The sequence below is a fragment of the Nannospalax galili genome, unplaced genomic scaffold, assembly GCF_000622305.1.
Source record: "Nannospalax galili isolate Female #2095 unplaced genomic scaffold, S.galili_v1.0 scaffold1005, whole genome shotgun sequence".
NCBI classification, from domain to species: domain Eukaryota; kingdom Metazoa; phylum Chordata; class Mammalia; order Rodentia; family Spalacidae; genus Nannospalax; species Nannospalax galili.
In genome coordinates, this window is record NW_008353008.1 from 744,071 (window position 1) to 757,314 (window position 13,244).

General features: G+C 41.5%; 1 protein-coding gene across 1 annotated transcript in view; it reads left to right on the plus strand.

The window, feature by feature from the left end:
- The window catches only part of Pde7a (phosphodiesterase 7A), a 133,060-nt gene that overhangs the window by 97,168 nt on the left and 22,648 nt on the right, over nucleotides 1-13,244 (plus strand). The window contains exons 4-5 of the mRNA XM_008850261.1: nucleotides 6,533-6,684; nucleotides 7,919-7,982. Of these exons, the coding sequence (XP_008848483.1) occupies nucleotides 6,533-6,684; nucleotides 7,919-7,982 (216 nt within the window). The remainder of the gene's footprint in view (nucleotides 1-6,532; nucleotides 6,685-7,918; nucleotides 7,983-13,244) is intronic.

A 13,244-nucleotide genomic window follows, 5' to 3' on the forward strand; every position in this document is an offset into this window, starting at 1 on the left:
GTTGCCTCTCTTTTTCTGTAGTTGAATCCCTAAGCTTCAGCCGTGCATAAATTGACAAGTTTGGCCTAGAGATCTGTCTGCCTCTACACCTGGTTCAAATAGTCCTTTTCTCCTCTCTTTGTGGTTTCATAGAGAGGTTTGACTATCAAAGAGTAATTAGGTATTCAGATGTGACAGAAGCTGGCTGCCACCTGAAACTCTTGGTCTTTCTCCACGTCTTCAGGATTGAGAGGCCCCATTTTTTGTTCAGGCCCCAAAGTCGAATGATCTTTTGAGATCTGGAACCTAAAATTTTTAATTTCTTTTTGGCAGATTTGGACTTTCTTGCAGAATGCCCTATATCCAGCCCCTTGGAACAGATTTAGTAGTGTTTCTGTTCCCCTTTTTCGGTCCTTTAAAGTTGCATTTTCCAGGAGTAAATCATCTGCAAATTGTAGATGTGTGTTTTTCACCCCCACACTTAGGCAGTGTACCAGATCATCTGCCAAAGCTTCCCCAAATATCCTGGGGGAGTTTTTGAACCCTTGTGGTAGTTGAGTCCAGGTCAGTTCCTTTTGGCTGGTGGTGAGGTCTTCCCAGTCAAAGGTGGATATGGGATGACTTACCAGTGCCAGGCTGATGCAGAAGAAGACATTCTTAAGATCCAGGCATGTGAACCACTGGGCTCCAGCAGGTATGAGACCAAGGAAGGTTTAAGGGTTGGGGACCCCTAACTGAATGATGGCAGTGGTCTAATTGTCCTGGACAGGTTGGTAGTCATTGGTACCTGGTTTCTTCATGAGAAACAATAGAGTATTCCATGAAGATTGACATCTTTGGAGCAGTCCAAACTCTGATACTCTCTGAAGGTGCACCATGACCTTTCAGGATGAGTGAGTCGGACCCTCAAGCTGGATAGATTTTAGCAGCAGCTCTACTACTACAGATGGATGGTTAGTAGCCAGCTCAGGCTGGCTCCTCTCAGCTCAGACCTCAGAGTAGCAGGAACTCCCAAGCTTCCAGGACAGAGTTGGTGTTTGTGGTGGGTTGAGAGTGGATTCTCCATTATTCCTCTTGGGGAATCATGACCGACCGCATCAGAGATGTGGTTTCTGTAGGTCCCTGCAATTCAAGGCAGTGTGTCATCAACACCTGTGTTCAGTCTGACACAGAGCATGATCCTGTTTTGGTCCATGGCCTTTGCCCTGTATTATTGGGACATTCATTTTTCCAGTGTCCAATTTCCTAGCGGTAGGTACATCAGTCCTTCTGTAGGGAAGTGCAAGACTTGGGCTCACTTCCCAGCTGGTCTTTCTGGGCTTGGCGGGTGGGTGCTGATTGGCCCCAGGCCTCCAACAAAATGACTGCCTTTTGTTTCTTTCTCTGGTCTGCTTCCCTGTTACTGATTCATGAATGCTTTGTAAGGCAGCGTCTAGTAGCTGAGTACTATTCATCCCTGTAAATCACTCTAGCTTTTGTAACTGTCCAGCTGTCTCCTTGTGCCTGACTTACACAGGTGGCATTCACCATGTGTTGATTCTCTGGGCCTCAGGGTCAAAAGGAGTATGTAGGTGAATGCTTTGCATAGTTTCATAAAATCAGATGGACTCTTATCTGCTTCTAGAGGGTGACAGTAGTTTTAGATACGTTGGTAGGTTCTTTACTTCTCCTTTTAGCCTTTGTAGGACAGCCTGCCAGTATCTCTCTAGGCTGGCTTACCACCCTGAGTTAGGGTCCCAGAGTTAGGGTCTGGGAGAGCATTCCTGGCCCATATCTCTGCATTTGATTTCCCTGCAGGGACATGAGCCAGCACCCATTTCTGGTCTCAGTCATTACCCATCGCTTTTTCTCATTGCTGAGGAGGGTAAAGAGGAGCTGACAGCAGTCTCCCCCGGTAGAAAGTGAGTCTGACAGATGGACTCCTCCAGGTCAATCATAGCCTGAGGTTTCTCAGAATATGAGGGAGTATGGTGCTCCCAATTAAGTAAGTCCATGGTGGAGAAGGACTGGTAACAGAAAACTGTCCTCCCTGGATATTCCCATACTGTACCACATATTGGAGGCCTCTGGTCTCTGAACAGAGGTACCTCCTCACCTGTTCAGGTTCCCCAGGCTTTAGTGGAGATACTGATGGTTTCAGACTTTCTAGTAACAGGGGGCCTCTAGGTGGAGGCCCTAGGTGGAGAAGCATAGGCCTCAAGGAAGACACCAATGTTGGCCGACTCTCTGGGAAAGGCGGGGTGAAACCTCTGCCCTGGACAAAGGAGCATAAGGAAGTGGTGGCATTGGGGTTTATCTAGATCTCCCTGGAATAGCAGTGGGGCCTTGGTTCCTTGATTGAGACCAGGTTCTTGTCAGAATCTTATACTGTCCCTGCCTATTAGTATAGAACCATATCCAGGAGGTGCTGAATCAAAGCTACTTACAGAAAGAATTTATATGTAGGAATTGATCTGGGTGGCCTGGTTCCCCAGTCATCACTACTATCTGAAGTTTAGTCACATCCAGAGTTACTTCCAGAGGCCATTTAACATCAAAAATGGCTATTCTAATTCTTGGAGGGCCATCTTAGTACCATAATCTCCTGATATCCCTTCCTGAAAAAAAAAAGTGTGTGTGGGCTGGGGAAGGGGTCTGTTTCGAGACAAGGTCTCCCTGTAGCCCCAAGCAGGCCTGGAATGTGCTATGTAGACTAGACTGGTCTCAGAGTCACAGAGATCTGCCTGCCTCTGCATCCTGAATACTGGGATTAACACCACTCCCTGCTTCCTTCCTAAACTTTTTTTATCAGACTAGGACAACTGGGCTCAGTGGAGGACATTCACATGGTGAACCTCCCACTTTGTCAATGTTGCAAGACAAAGACAAAGCCCAAGCCCTCCTGGGCAGACAGACACTGCTCAGGACAGAGAGACCCTTTCTCCTGCTTGGCCATTCTCCTCATGGAGATGTCTGCACCTCTAGCAATAGGCAAGTAAGGGAACCAAATGTACAGAAATCACCACTGTCAGAACAGGCAACAGAGACCAGAGTGACGATCAGATGATTTTATTCATTCTGGCGCTGACTCAGGGTAGTAATCTCCAAAGCCTGAGCCCTGAACCGCAGGTACTCAGAACATTTATAAGCAGTTTAGTATCATTCCAGCCCCATTCCGTCATTGGTGGGTTTCAGTTCCTGCCTGTGTAACTGACTGCAGGCCACACACTATATGACCAAAGGTGCTGGGGTCACTAGCCAACCTGACAGAGTGTGAGAACTTCTAGTGGTTTGCATGAGTGGAACAATGGGTTAGGTTAGTTGGTTCTTGAGTGGACAGCTACATTTCAAGATAATTTATGCATTGTGGTTTCACATTTCAGTTTAGACTCCCTGTCTCAAAGAGATCCTAGGGGAGAAGGGGCAGTAATGGAATGCATGTGTCTTGAAAGCAGAAGGGGGAACTTTGGCGATGGTTGGAAAGGTACCAGGAAGAGGGGTGACAGCAGATGTCGGGGAGGGCATTGGAGAAGGCAGATGAATTAGAACAAAGTATATATAATGACATGAAAGTGCCACAGTGAAACCCATTACTTTGTTCACTAACGTAACAAATTAATAAAAGGGAAACAGAAAAATTGGGCTACATAGCAAGACCTGTCTCAAAAATCCCAGTCTTCCAGCTACTTTGGAGAGACTCATTTTAAAGTGAAGTTTGTCTTTGTTGCTGTAATAAAATACCTCAGCAAATGTAATTTAAAAAGAAAGGATTTGTTACAGCTCACAATTCCAAGTTTCAGTCCATCATGGCAGGGAAGCCACAGCGGCTGAGGGAGCTAACCACATTGCATCCTCAGTCAAGATGCACAGAGAGATGGATGCATGCAAGTGCCCAGTTCACTTTCTCCATTTTATACAGTCCAGGATCCTCTGGCCAGGAAATGGCCCTGCCCACAATTAAGATGGATTTTCTGCCATCAGTTAGCATAATCAGAATAATCCCCCACAGGCATGCCTAGGGGTCAGTTTTCTAGATAATTCTAGATTGTGTCAAGCTAAGGACACTAGCCATCATAGAATTAAAGGCAAAAGAATGGGTAGGATATATATCACATAAAAAGCAGCCAGGAGAGCTGGGATGGCTTGATTCTTGTCAGAAAAAGTGAGCTTTAAGATAAATGAGGTTATAATAGGCAAGGAAGAACGTAGTGTATTGACATTTAGTCCAACAAGAAAATATGACAGTTACAAATATAAACACCTGACAGATCTGCAAGGTGTATTAAGTGCATATTAACAAAATTGGAGAGAGAAAAAAGACAACTTCTCAGTCACTGGATACTTTAGTGTCACACCTTTAGAAATAGATAGATGCTGTTAATTGCTAAATGTCATTGTCTGATCGTGATCGTGAATAACTGTCCTAAGAAAAAAAGAAAAACTGAAAATGAGTAAGAAAATAGAGGAACTGAACACTGATCCAAACAGACCCAGAAAACCCAAGGGTAGAACCACTCTGAGGAACATATGGAGGGTGCTTAAGAATAGGATATGTGCTAAGTAACAGCAACCTTTTTAAAAAATGGAGTGGAAGATGGGGTTGTGTTATTTCCTTTGGTGTTCAAAGAAACTGGGTTATTCTAATACTATAAGAAAAAAATGTCTCTTAGACATGTTGAAAGAGAACATACCAATTTCCAGTGTAGAACCACATTTTTTCAAGATTTTTCTCTATGGAATTGCTTTTTTTTCCTCTCTGTCTCTCACCTTTTAGAACCTTTACAGTCTTTAAACAACTTTATTCTCTACCCCATTTCTTTTTCCCTCTGCTTAAAATTACCTTACAAATGTTTGAAAGGGGCTAGAGAGATGGCTGGGCAGTTAGGAGTATTTGCTGCTCTACCTGAGGACCAGAGCTGGTTCCCAGCATGTACATATTGGCTCGCTATAGTCTCTTAATTCCAGTTCCTGGAATCTCACACCTTCTTCTGGCTCCAAGGGTACCAGGCACACATGAGTACACATACATGTGGGCAAAACACTCACATGCATATAAGAAGAAATAGATCTTTTTTAAAAATATGATGACAGCCTGGAGAGCACTGGCTGGTCTTACAGAGGACCTGAGTTTGATTATCAGCACCCACATACCAGCTAAAAATTGTCCATAACTCCAGTTCCAGGGGCTCTGATGCCCTCTTCTGACCTCCACAGGCATTGCACAACATGGATGCGCTTACATATGTGCAGGCAAGACACTAATACACATAAATAAAAATAATAATAAAACAGTTGAAAATAAATATATGAAAAGGGGGCTGGAGAAGGTTTATGTCTGGCACCCACATTGTAGCTAATCACTGTAACTCCAATTCCAGGAGCTCTGATGCCCTCTTCTGGCTTCTGTGGGCATTGAGCACATGTGGTGCACTTAACACAGCATAACACTCATACACATAAAATAAAAATAAATAAAAATTTTAAAATTTTTAATTGAAATGATACTTCATTAGGATTTGAGCTATGTCTGTACTGTAATTGTTAAAATATTCTCTGTGACTTGGGATTTGGCTTTTCAGTAGTTTGAAACTAGATTTTTTTTGGGGGGGTGCATGTTCCAGGTTTACATAGTATATTGAAGCAACAGAGTGATCAGTAACAGTTAATGGAAATTAAAATTTTAATATTTGGGAACTGGAGAGATGGCTCGGAAGTTAAGAGCACTGGCTGCTCTTGCAGAGGACCTGGGTTTGATTCCCAGCACCCACATCCACAGGCATTGCAAGACACAGTGCACTTACACACATGCAGGCAATACACTGATACACACAAACATAATAAATTAAAAAAAAATTAAGATTTTATTTACTGTTTTTAATATATGTGTATGGGTATATTGCCTGCATGTATGTAAGTGCACCCTTGTTCTACAATGCCCGAGGAGGTCAGACAAGTTCATTGGATCTCCTGGAACCTGGAGTACAGATAGTTGTTAGTTACCATGTGGGTACTGGGAACCGAACCTGGGTCCTCTGCAAGAGCAGCCAGTGCTCTTAACCACTGAGCCATCTCTCCAGTCCAGGAAATTAAAAAATTTTAAATTGCTTGTCAATCAGGTGTTCTTTCTTAGCTTTCTAAAACCCACAAATTGACCACTTGCCTTTTCATCCTTAGTTCTTCAATTTAAAATAGAAATAAGGGCTGGAGCGATGGCTTGGTAATTAAGAGCACTTGTTGTTCTTAAAGAGAATGAAAGTTCAGCTCCCAGCACCCATGTCAGGCAAATAACAACCATTGGAAACTCTAGCTTGAGGGGATCTAAAGCCCTCATCCAGCCTCCACAGGCAACTACATACAGGCAGGTGTGCACACGCACACACACACACACACACACACACACACGACTAAAATAAATCTTTTTAAAAACAAGTGAAATAAAAATAGAAATAAAAGTACAAAATGTGCCATAGTAATGAATGAATCTAAATGGTATTTGGGCATAATTGTACGACTATTACAATGTAGCCTTTGCAGGTTTTACTTGCGCTTTTCACCTTGACTCCCTCTCTTTCAGCTCAGTCTGAAATTGAAGTGTCTGTCTCCTCAAGAAACATCAGAAGGTTACTGAGTTTCCAGAGATACCTTAGATCCTCACGCTTCCCCAGGGGTACCGCCGTTTCGAGTTCTCTAAACATTTTAGATGACGATTATGATGGACAAGCCAAGGTTTGTAAAGCTTTTTCAAAAAGATTTGAGTTGTTTGATAAGTTTACTGGAGCCCCCCACCCTATACAATTTAGAGATCTTTTTCCTGTCTGTGAAAAGCAATTGAGACAATTTTTCAGTTTTTTTTTCTTATATAGTGTGTCTACTTGTTTGTAAGGAGGTATAACAGTGTAAGGGAAGCTTATGAAATAAAATAGTGAAAGCATTTATTATAGCATTAAATAATCAATAGATCACATAGGACAGTGATCTGTAAGATGACCCAGAACTTTTTTTTAATGCTGGGAGGATATCAGAGATGGCAGGATCCTGTCTCCATGTTGTTGATACAGAACCTGAGGTCTGATTGCAGGAGGGACTGAGTTCACCCAGTGTTTCAAGATGACATTGAACACAGGCAGGTGGCTTCACTGTTTCCAGTCAGATGCATTTTGCACATTCTCTTGCATCAAAGAGAGATCCTGAAAGTTTAGCCATATCTTCATTAGAGCCAGTGGTTGTAAGAATTATTTACCTCATTTAGGGACTGGGAGAGGTGGTTCAGCAGTTAATGCTCTTGCAGGGGACCTGGGTTTGGTTCCCAGCACTCATATGATGGCTAACAACCATCCTTAACTCCAGTTCCAGAAGTTTCAGCACCCTCTTCTGTCCTCCAAGGGCATTGTATGACACAGGTGCACATACAAACATGTAGGCAATACACTCATCACATAAAGTAAAAATAATAAATACAAAATATTTTTTAAAGAACACACAATATACAAGCAACACTTATGCGACACAGAATTATTTCAGAATTCTTTTAAGTTTGTGGGACAGTAGAAATAAGTTGAAAGATTGACTTGTCCTGTAAATTCATTAATTGAAATACAAAATAGTAATTGCATTTTTCAAATGGAGTTTATTTCTTTAGACAATTTTTAGAGCCAGTTGGAAAATTCATAATTAAAAGGAGAATGACAACCAGATGTGGTGGCACATGACTGGAATCCCAGCACTCGGGAGACTAAGGCACAGGAAGATTGTTGTGAGTTGCAGACCAGCCTGGGCTGCACAGTGAGACCATGCCTCAAAAAATAGAAAATAAAGTAAAACGAATGAAAGCAAATGATTCTTGGTATTTCTTAAAGCAAATCAGTCATTTTTTATTTTCATTAGCTGCTCTATGGACTAGCTAAAAGATAGAATGTTACTGAAATTAAATTACAGTAGGAATGTTTGGTTTTTGTTTCAGTGTATGCTGGAAAAAGTTGGAAACTGGAATTTTGATATCTTTCTATTTGATAGACTAACAAATGGTAAGTGAAGAATTTGACTTACTCAAGTTAATATAGTTGCTAGACTTTTACATTGATGGTGCAGTGTAGTAGATTTTTTTTTTTTTTAATTCACTTAGATTATGAGCCCTCTACTGACAGAGTGAGTAGCTTTTTTTTCCTTTTTAAGTGACTTCAAAAAGTCAATAGAAATCATCTCCCAATTTTGTGGGGGTTTTTTGTTTGTTTTTGTCTTTTTGAGACAGGGTCTCCCTGTAGTCCCAGCTGATCTGAACTCACTATGTAGACCAGGCTGGCCTTGAACTCAAAGATCCGCCTTGCCTCTCCTTCCCAAGTGCTGGGACTAAAGGTGTGCACCACCACGCCTGGCCAATTTTGTGTTTTTATTGTTACTCTGTGTCTGTTTTTCTTCACCTCTTGCTGTTGGACAGTGAGGTGTCTGTCCTGTTGCTCTTCCTACTCCCTCTTTAGCTACCCTGCTGGAAAGGTAGCCAGCCTTCCTCCAGGCCTTTTGTTTTGTTTTGTTTTCCTAAATACAGATAGTAAAATACCAGGTGGCCCACCTCCCTCTAGATCGGGGAAATTCTTCTTTCCTAACTAAACACAAATTACTTCAGTTATTATCTCAAGATAAATGTAGATGAAACAATGCCCCCCTCAACACCTTCAAAGGCGCTAGCCTTCTATAAACGAATACCTCATAGCCTATTATTAGGCTGCTACAATGCCTGTCATTCATTGAAATAGTTGATAGTTCTTTACTAAATTTGATTTTTAAAAAGTAGACATCCTCTTAGTCAGGGGCTTAGGCTGAAAGAGAGTTGGACCTTGATCTGTAGTCAGCAGTAGTAGCTACCAGGCTCCGTTATTAACTTCTCCTTGCTTTGGAGCACATCACTTGAGGTGGGTTTGTGGGGACAGTTACTGAATGATTTCTTCTTCAGGTTCATTCCATGTTATTAGGGGTTAGTAAAAACCACCCATCATTAGTTACCCACTTTTGAATTTTTAGGCAGTTATATATTCTGTTAATTATAGCTGCCCGAAATTATAGCTGCTATAGAAATTCTCTCCTTGAAGTGATGTTATTGAACAAATGAACAGAAAAAGATTTCTTCAACTTGCATTATGTAGTTAAAATTATTTCCTTTTAAGAATTATTTAGCTGGGGCTGGAGAGATGGCTCAGTGGTTAAGAGCACTGCCTCTTATCCAGCACCCACATGGTGGCTAACAACTGTCCCTAACTCTAGTTCTAGAGGATCCAATGCCCTCTTCTTCACCTCTGCAGCACTTTATGACACAGGTACACTTACATACATGTAGGCAAAACACTCATACACATAAATTAAATCAAATAAATCTATTAAAAGGATAACTGTTTAGTGTAAAAATTAATTCTGTAAGACTCATGTTCATGATATCCAAGTGCCTAGTTTTCCTTCTTGCTTATTCAGTGCTTGCTTGTATTTCTTCTTCTGGTAATCTAAGGAAGAAGACAGGGAGGAGGCAAAGCTGAGTGGTTCACGCCAGGACAGATGATCCCTGCTTACCTGCTCAAGGGAGCAGTTACTGTCTTCACATTTCTTTACAGGAAAGTGAGGTGCTTTGAGACAGCAAGGTGTAGCTCTCTGCCCCTGAGAGCTTCCTGGGTCTGTGGGATTCTAATAGACAGATGCTCTAGTGGAGAGTCACTTTCTAAAAACTACTGAGGGCCACTGCACCTCAGCTAGCCTATGTTTTGGTATACATTTATTGTAGTAGCTTTTCTATAAATATAATTTTTGTTTAAATAAAGTGTTTTTATTTCAGAAAATTCTGTGCCTGTTTGTTTAATTTTTATTTTATGTGTATTGAGTGTTTTGCCTGTTCACTGCATGCATGCAATGCTTGTGGAGGCCATAAGAGGGCATTGGATCCCCTGGAACTGGAGTTGCAGACAGCTGCCATGTGAGTGGGTGCTCAGAATTGAACCCAGGTCCTCTGCAAGAACAGCCAGTGTTCTTAATCACGGAGCCATCACTCTACCCCTTGTTTGTTTGTTTATTAAACACATCTAAGCATGTCTTATTTTGAAATGTTTTAGTGATTTGCATTCTTATTCACTGGTATTGAAATGCTCAATTGATATTGCATAAATTGAAAAGGGGGAAAATGTTAGATGCAATTTTCTCAATTTTATATGGGCAATATAGTTCAATAGATTATTTCTTAAAGTTCTTGGTGGCGGATATTATGTGTATCTATTAGTGCTATTTGCCTGAATGCCAGAATAAAATTCCAGTAGATTGTATCTTTTATAAAATTTACCTTAGAGCATAGAAGTTGGTAGGTTTTATTTTAGGTTTAGAAAATACTTTTGGGACAACCCTGTAATAATAACCTAAGTATCTAAAGTAATGTACATTCTAAAATATCTATTTATATATGCAAAGAAAAGTTGGTTAATACAGCAGTAACCCCAGAAACGCAGCTCATTTCTTCACAAATGGTTTGAAGCACTTCAGTTTCTGTTTGTTCCAAGATGTTGTTACACGGACTCGAATGCATTTTAGCATTAAATTTCCTAAGAATAGCTCACCTCTCTCTGCTTCCCTAGGGCTGCACGACCCACAGGCCTCTCTCCAGGATAAGTCGATCATGCCCTCCTCGCCTTGACTCCCCAGCCTCATTCACCCTCCCATCTCCCCTGCCCATGTTTCCTCCTAGCCTGAGTCCTGGCCCATTCCTTGTCTTGGGGCCCCCAGACATGAGGGGAACCACCACTGCTTCCTGATCCTTTGGATCCAGACCAACCCAGTTCCTTCACCGGTCCCCATGAGCTCTCTGGGCCTGCCCCCGCCCACACCTCCCTCTACTTCCCTGGCCCTGCACTACCCACCAGCCTCTTCCCTGAACACTGCGGCTGACCTTTCCTCTTCCTGATCCTTTGCATCCAGACCAACCCAGCATCTCAGTGCAGTACACAAGAGCCCTTGGGGCCACTTCCGGCCCCCGTCCTCTTTGCCTCTCTGGGTGGCATGGCCACCACCTGCCCTAGGCCAACATCTTCCCTGGGCCCAGCTCCCAGGCCAGTCCAACCCCCAAATTCCTGAGACCAAAATCTATCCTGGAGGGATCCAGACCTTAGGAGAAAGCCTGAGAGTATCTGATCCTCATCTGACTTGGGCCTCTGTGGGAACTCCCGAAGACAAAAGCAATCTGGCCGCTCCAATATAAAATCAAAAGACATAACCGGAAGCTTACATGAACCAGCTTTTCATGCCCCAAAAGTAAACCACAAAGACACTTAAAGTTCACAAAAAGGAGCAGACCTAAACTTGAAGGCCTGAGTCTCACACGAGAATCAGAAACTACAAAAGAAATTCACATGTCAAAATCACAGAGAAAAAATAATAACATGAAAAACCAAAACAACATATCCACATCAAACAACAATAGTCCTCTAGAGGAGTACAGTGAAAACACCCTAGAGATAATGCAGGACATGGAACTCAAAAGAACAATTATAAACATGATAAAAGAATTCAGCGAATTTAAAGAACACACAAAGAAATCAAAGAACTGAAGGAAGATAGGGATAAACTTCTGAATGAATTCAGAAAAGAGTTAGAAGTTAGAGTTAGAAATATTGAAGAATACTCAGGCTGAAATGCAGAAGGAAGTGAAACAGTAAGCCAGTTAGAAACAATAGGAGAGAGCCTCACCAATACGATGAATGAAATAGAAAACAGAGTATGAAGACTGGAAGATAAATGGATGAACTAGACCACTCAAGCAAATCATATGAAAAATTCAAGAAATCACAAAAATGAAATATGCAGGAGTTTTGTGACACCTTAAAAAGACCAAACTTACAAATCATAGGCATACAGGAAGAAGAATCCCAAGATAATGGCATGGACTAGATCTTCAACAGAATCATGGAAGAAAATTCCCCAAAATTAAAGAAAGACATGCCCATACAAATACAAGTAGCATATAGAACACCAGACAGACAGGACCAGAAAAGAAACTCTCCACAGCATATCAATAGTAAAAACACTAAACGAACAAAACAAAGAGACAATACCGAAAGCTGCAAAAGAGAAACAACAAGTCACATATAAAGGAAAACCCATTAGGATTACATCTGATATTTCAGTGCAAACTATGAAAGCCAGAAGAGCCTGGGCCAAAGCATTCCCAGTTTTAAATGACCACAGATGCCAACCCAGATTACTATACTCAGCCAAAATGTCTATTATAGTCAAAGGGGAAAGAAAAATATTCCATGACGTAAATAGGCTGAAGGATTTCATATCCACAAAACCAGCCCTTCAGAGAGTTCTGGAAGCAATACAAAGAGCTAAAGAAAGGAATGACTATACCCAAGGTATAACTGTGGAAAAGTACAGCTATATCAAGAATGAAAACAGAAATAAAAATAACAGGATTCATAACTCATCTTTAATTAATAACTTTAAATATTAAGGGACTGAACTTCCCAGTCAAAAGACACAGACTAGGTGAATGGATTAAGAAACAAAACCCGGTTCCGGGCGTGGTGTCGCACACTTTTAATCCCAGCACTTGTGAGGCAGAGGCAGGTGGATCTCTGTGAGTTCAAGGCCAGCCTGGTCTACATAGTGAGTTCCAGGTCAGCTGGGGCTACAGGGAGACCCTGTCTTAAAAAGACTACACAGATTAGGTGAATGGATTAAGAAACAAAACTCATCTTTTTGTCTGCAAGAAACTCATCTCACTTTCAAGGACAGACACTATCTTAAATTGAAAGGATGGGAAAAAAAATATACCAAGCAAGTGGTACTAAGAAAAAAGCAGGCGTTGCAATTCTAATATCTGACAAAATAGACTTTAAACTGAAAATAATCAGAAGAGATAAAGGGGGCCACTTCATTCTGATCAAAGGAACAATAAATCAAGAAGATATTACAATCATGAACATATATTCACCAAACTCTGATGCACCCACCTTCATAAAAACAATACTACAGGAATTTGAGACCCAGATTAATCCCAACTCATTAATAGTAGGGGACTAAAATACCCCACTCTCTCCATTAGATAGGTCAACAGGGCACAGAGTTAACAGAGAGACATCTGAATTAAGCAATACCATGTATCAAATGGACTTAACAGGCATCTACTGAGTATTCCACCTAAGCACCAAAGGACATACTTTCTACTCAGCACCCCATGGAACCTTCTCCAAAATCGACCATACACTGGGGCACAAAACAAACCTCAACAAATACAAAAAGATTGAAATAATTCCATGCAT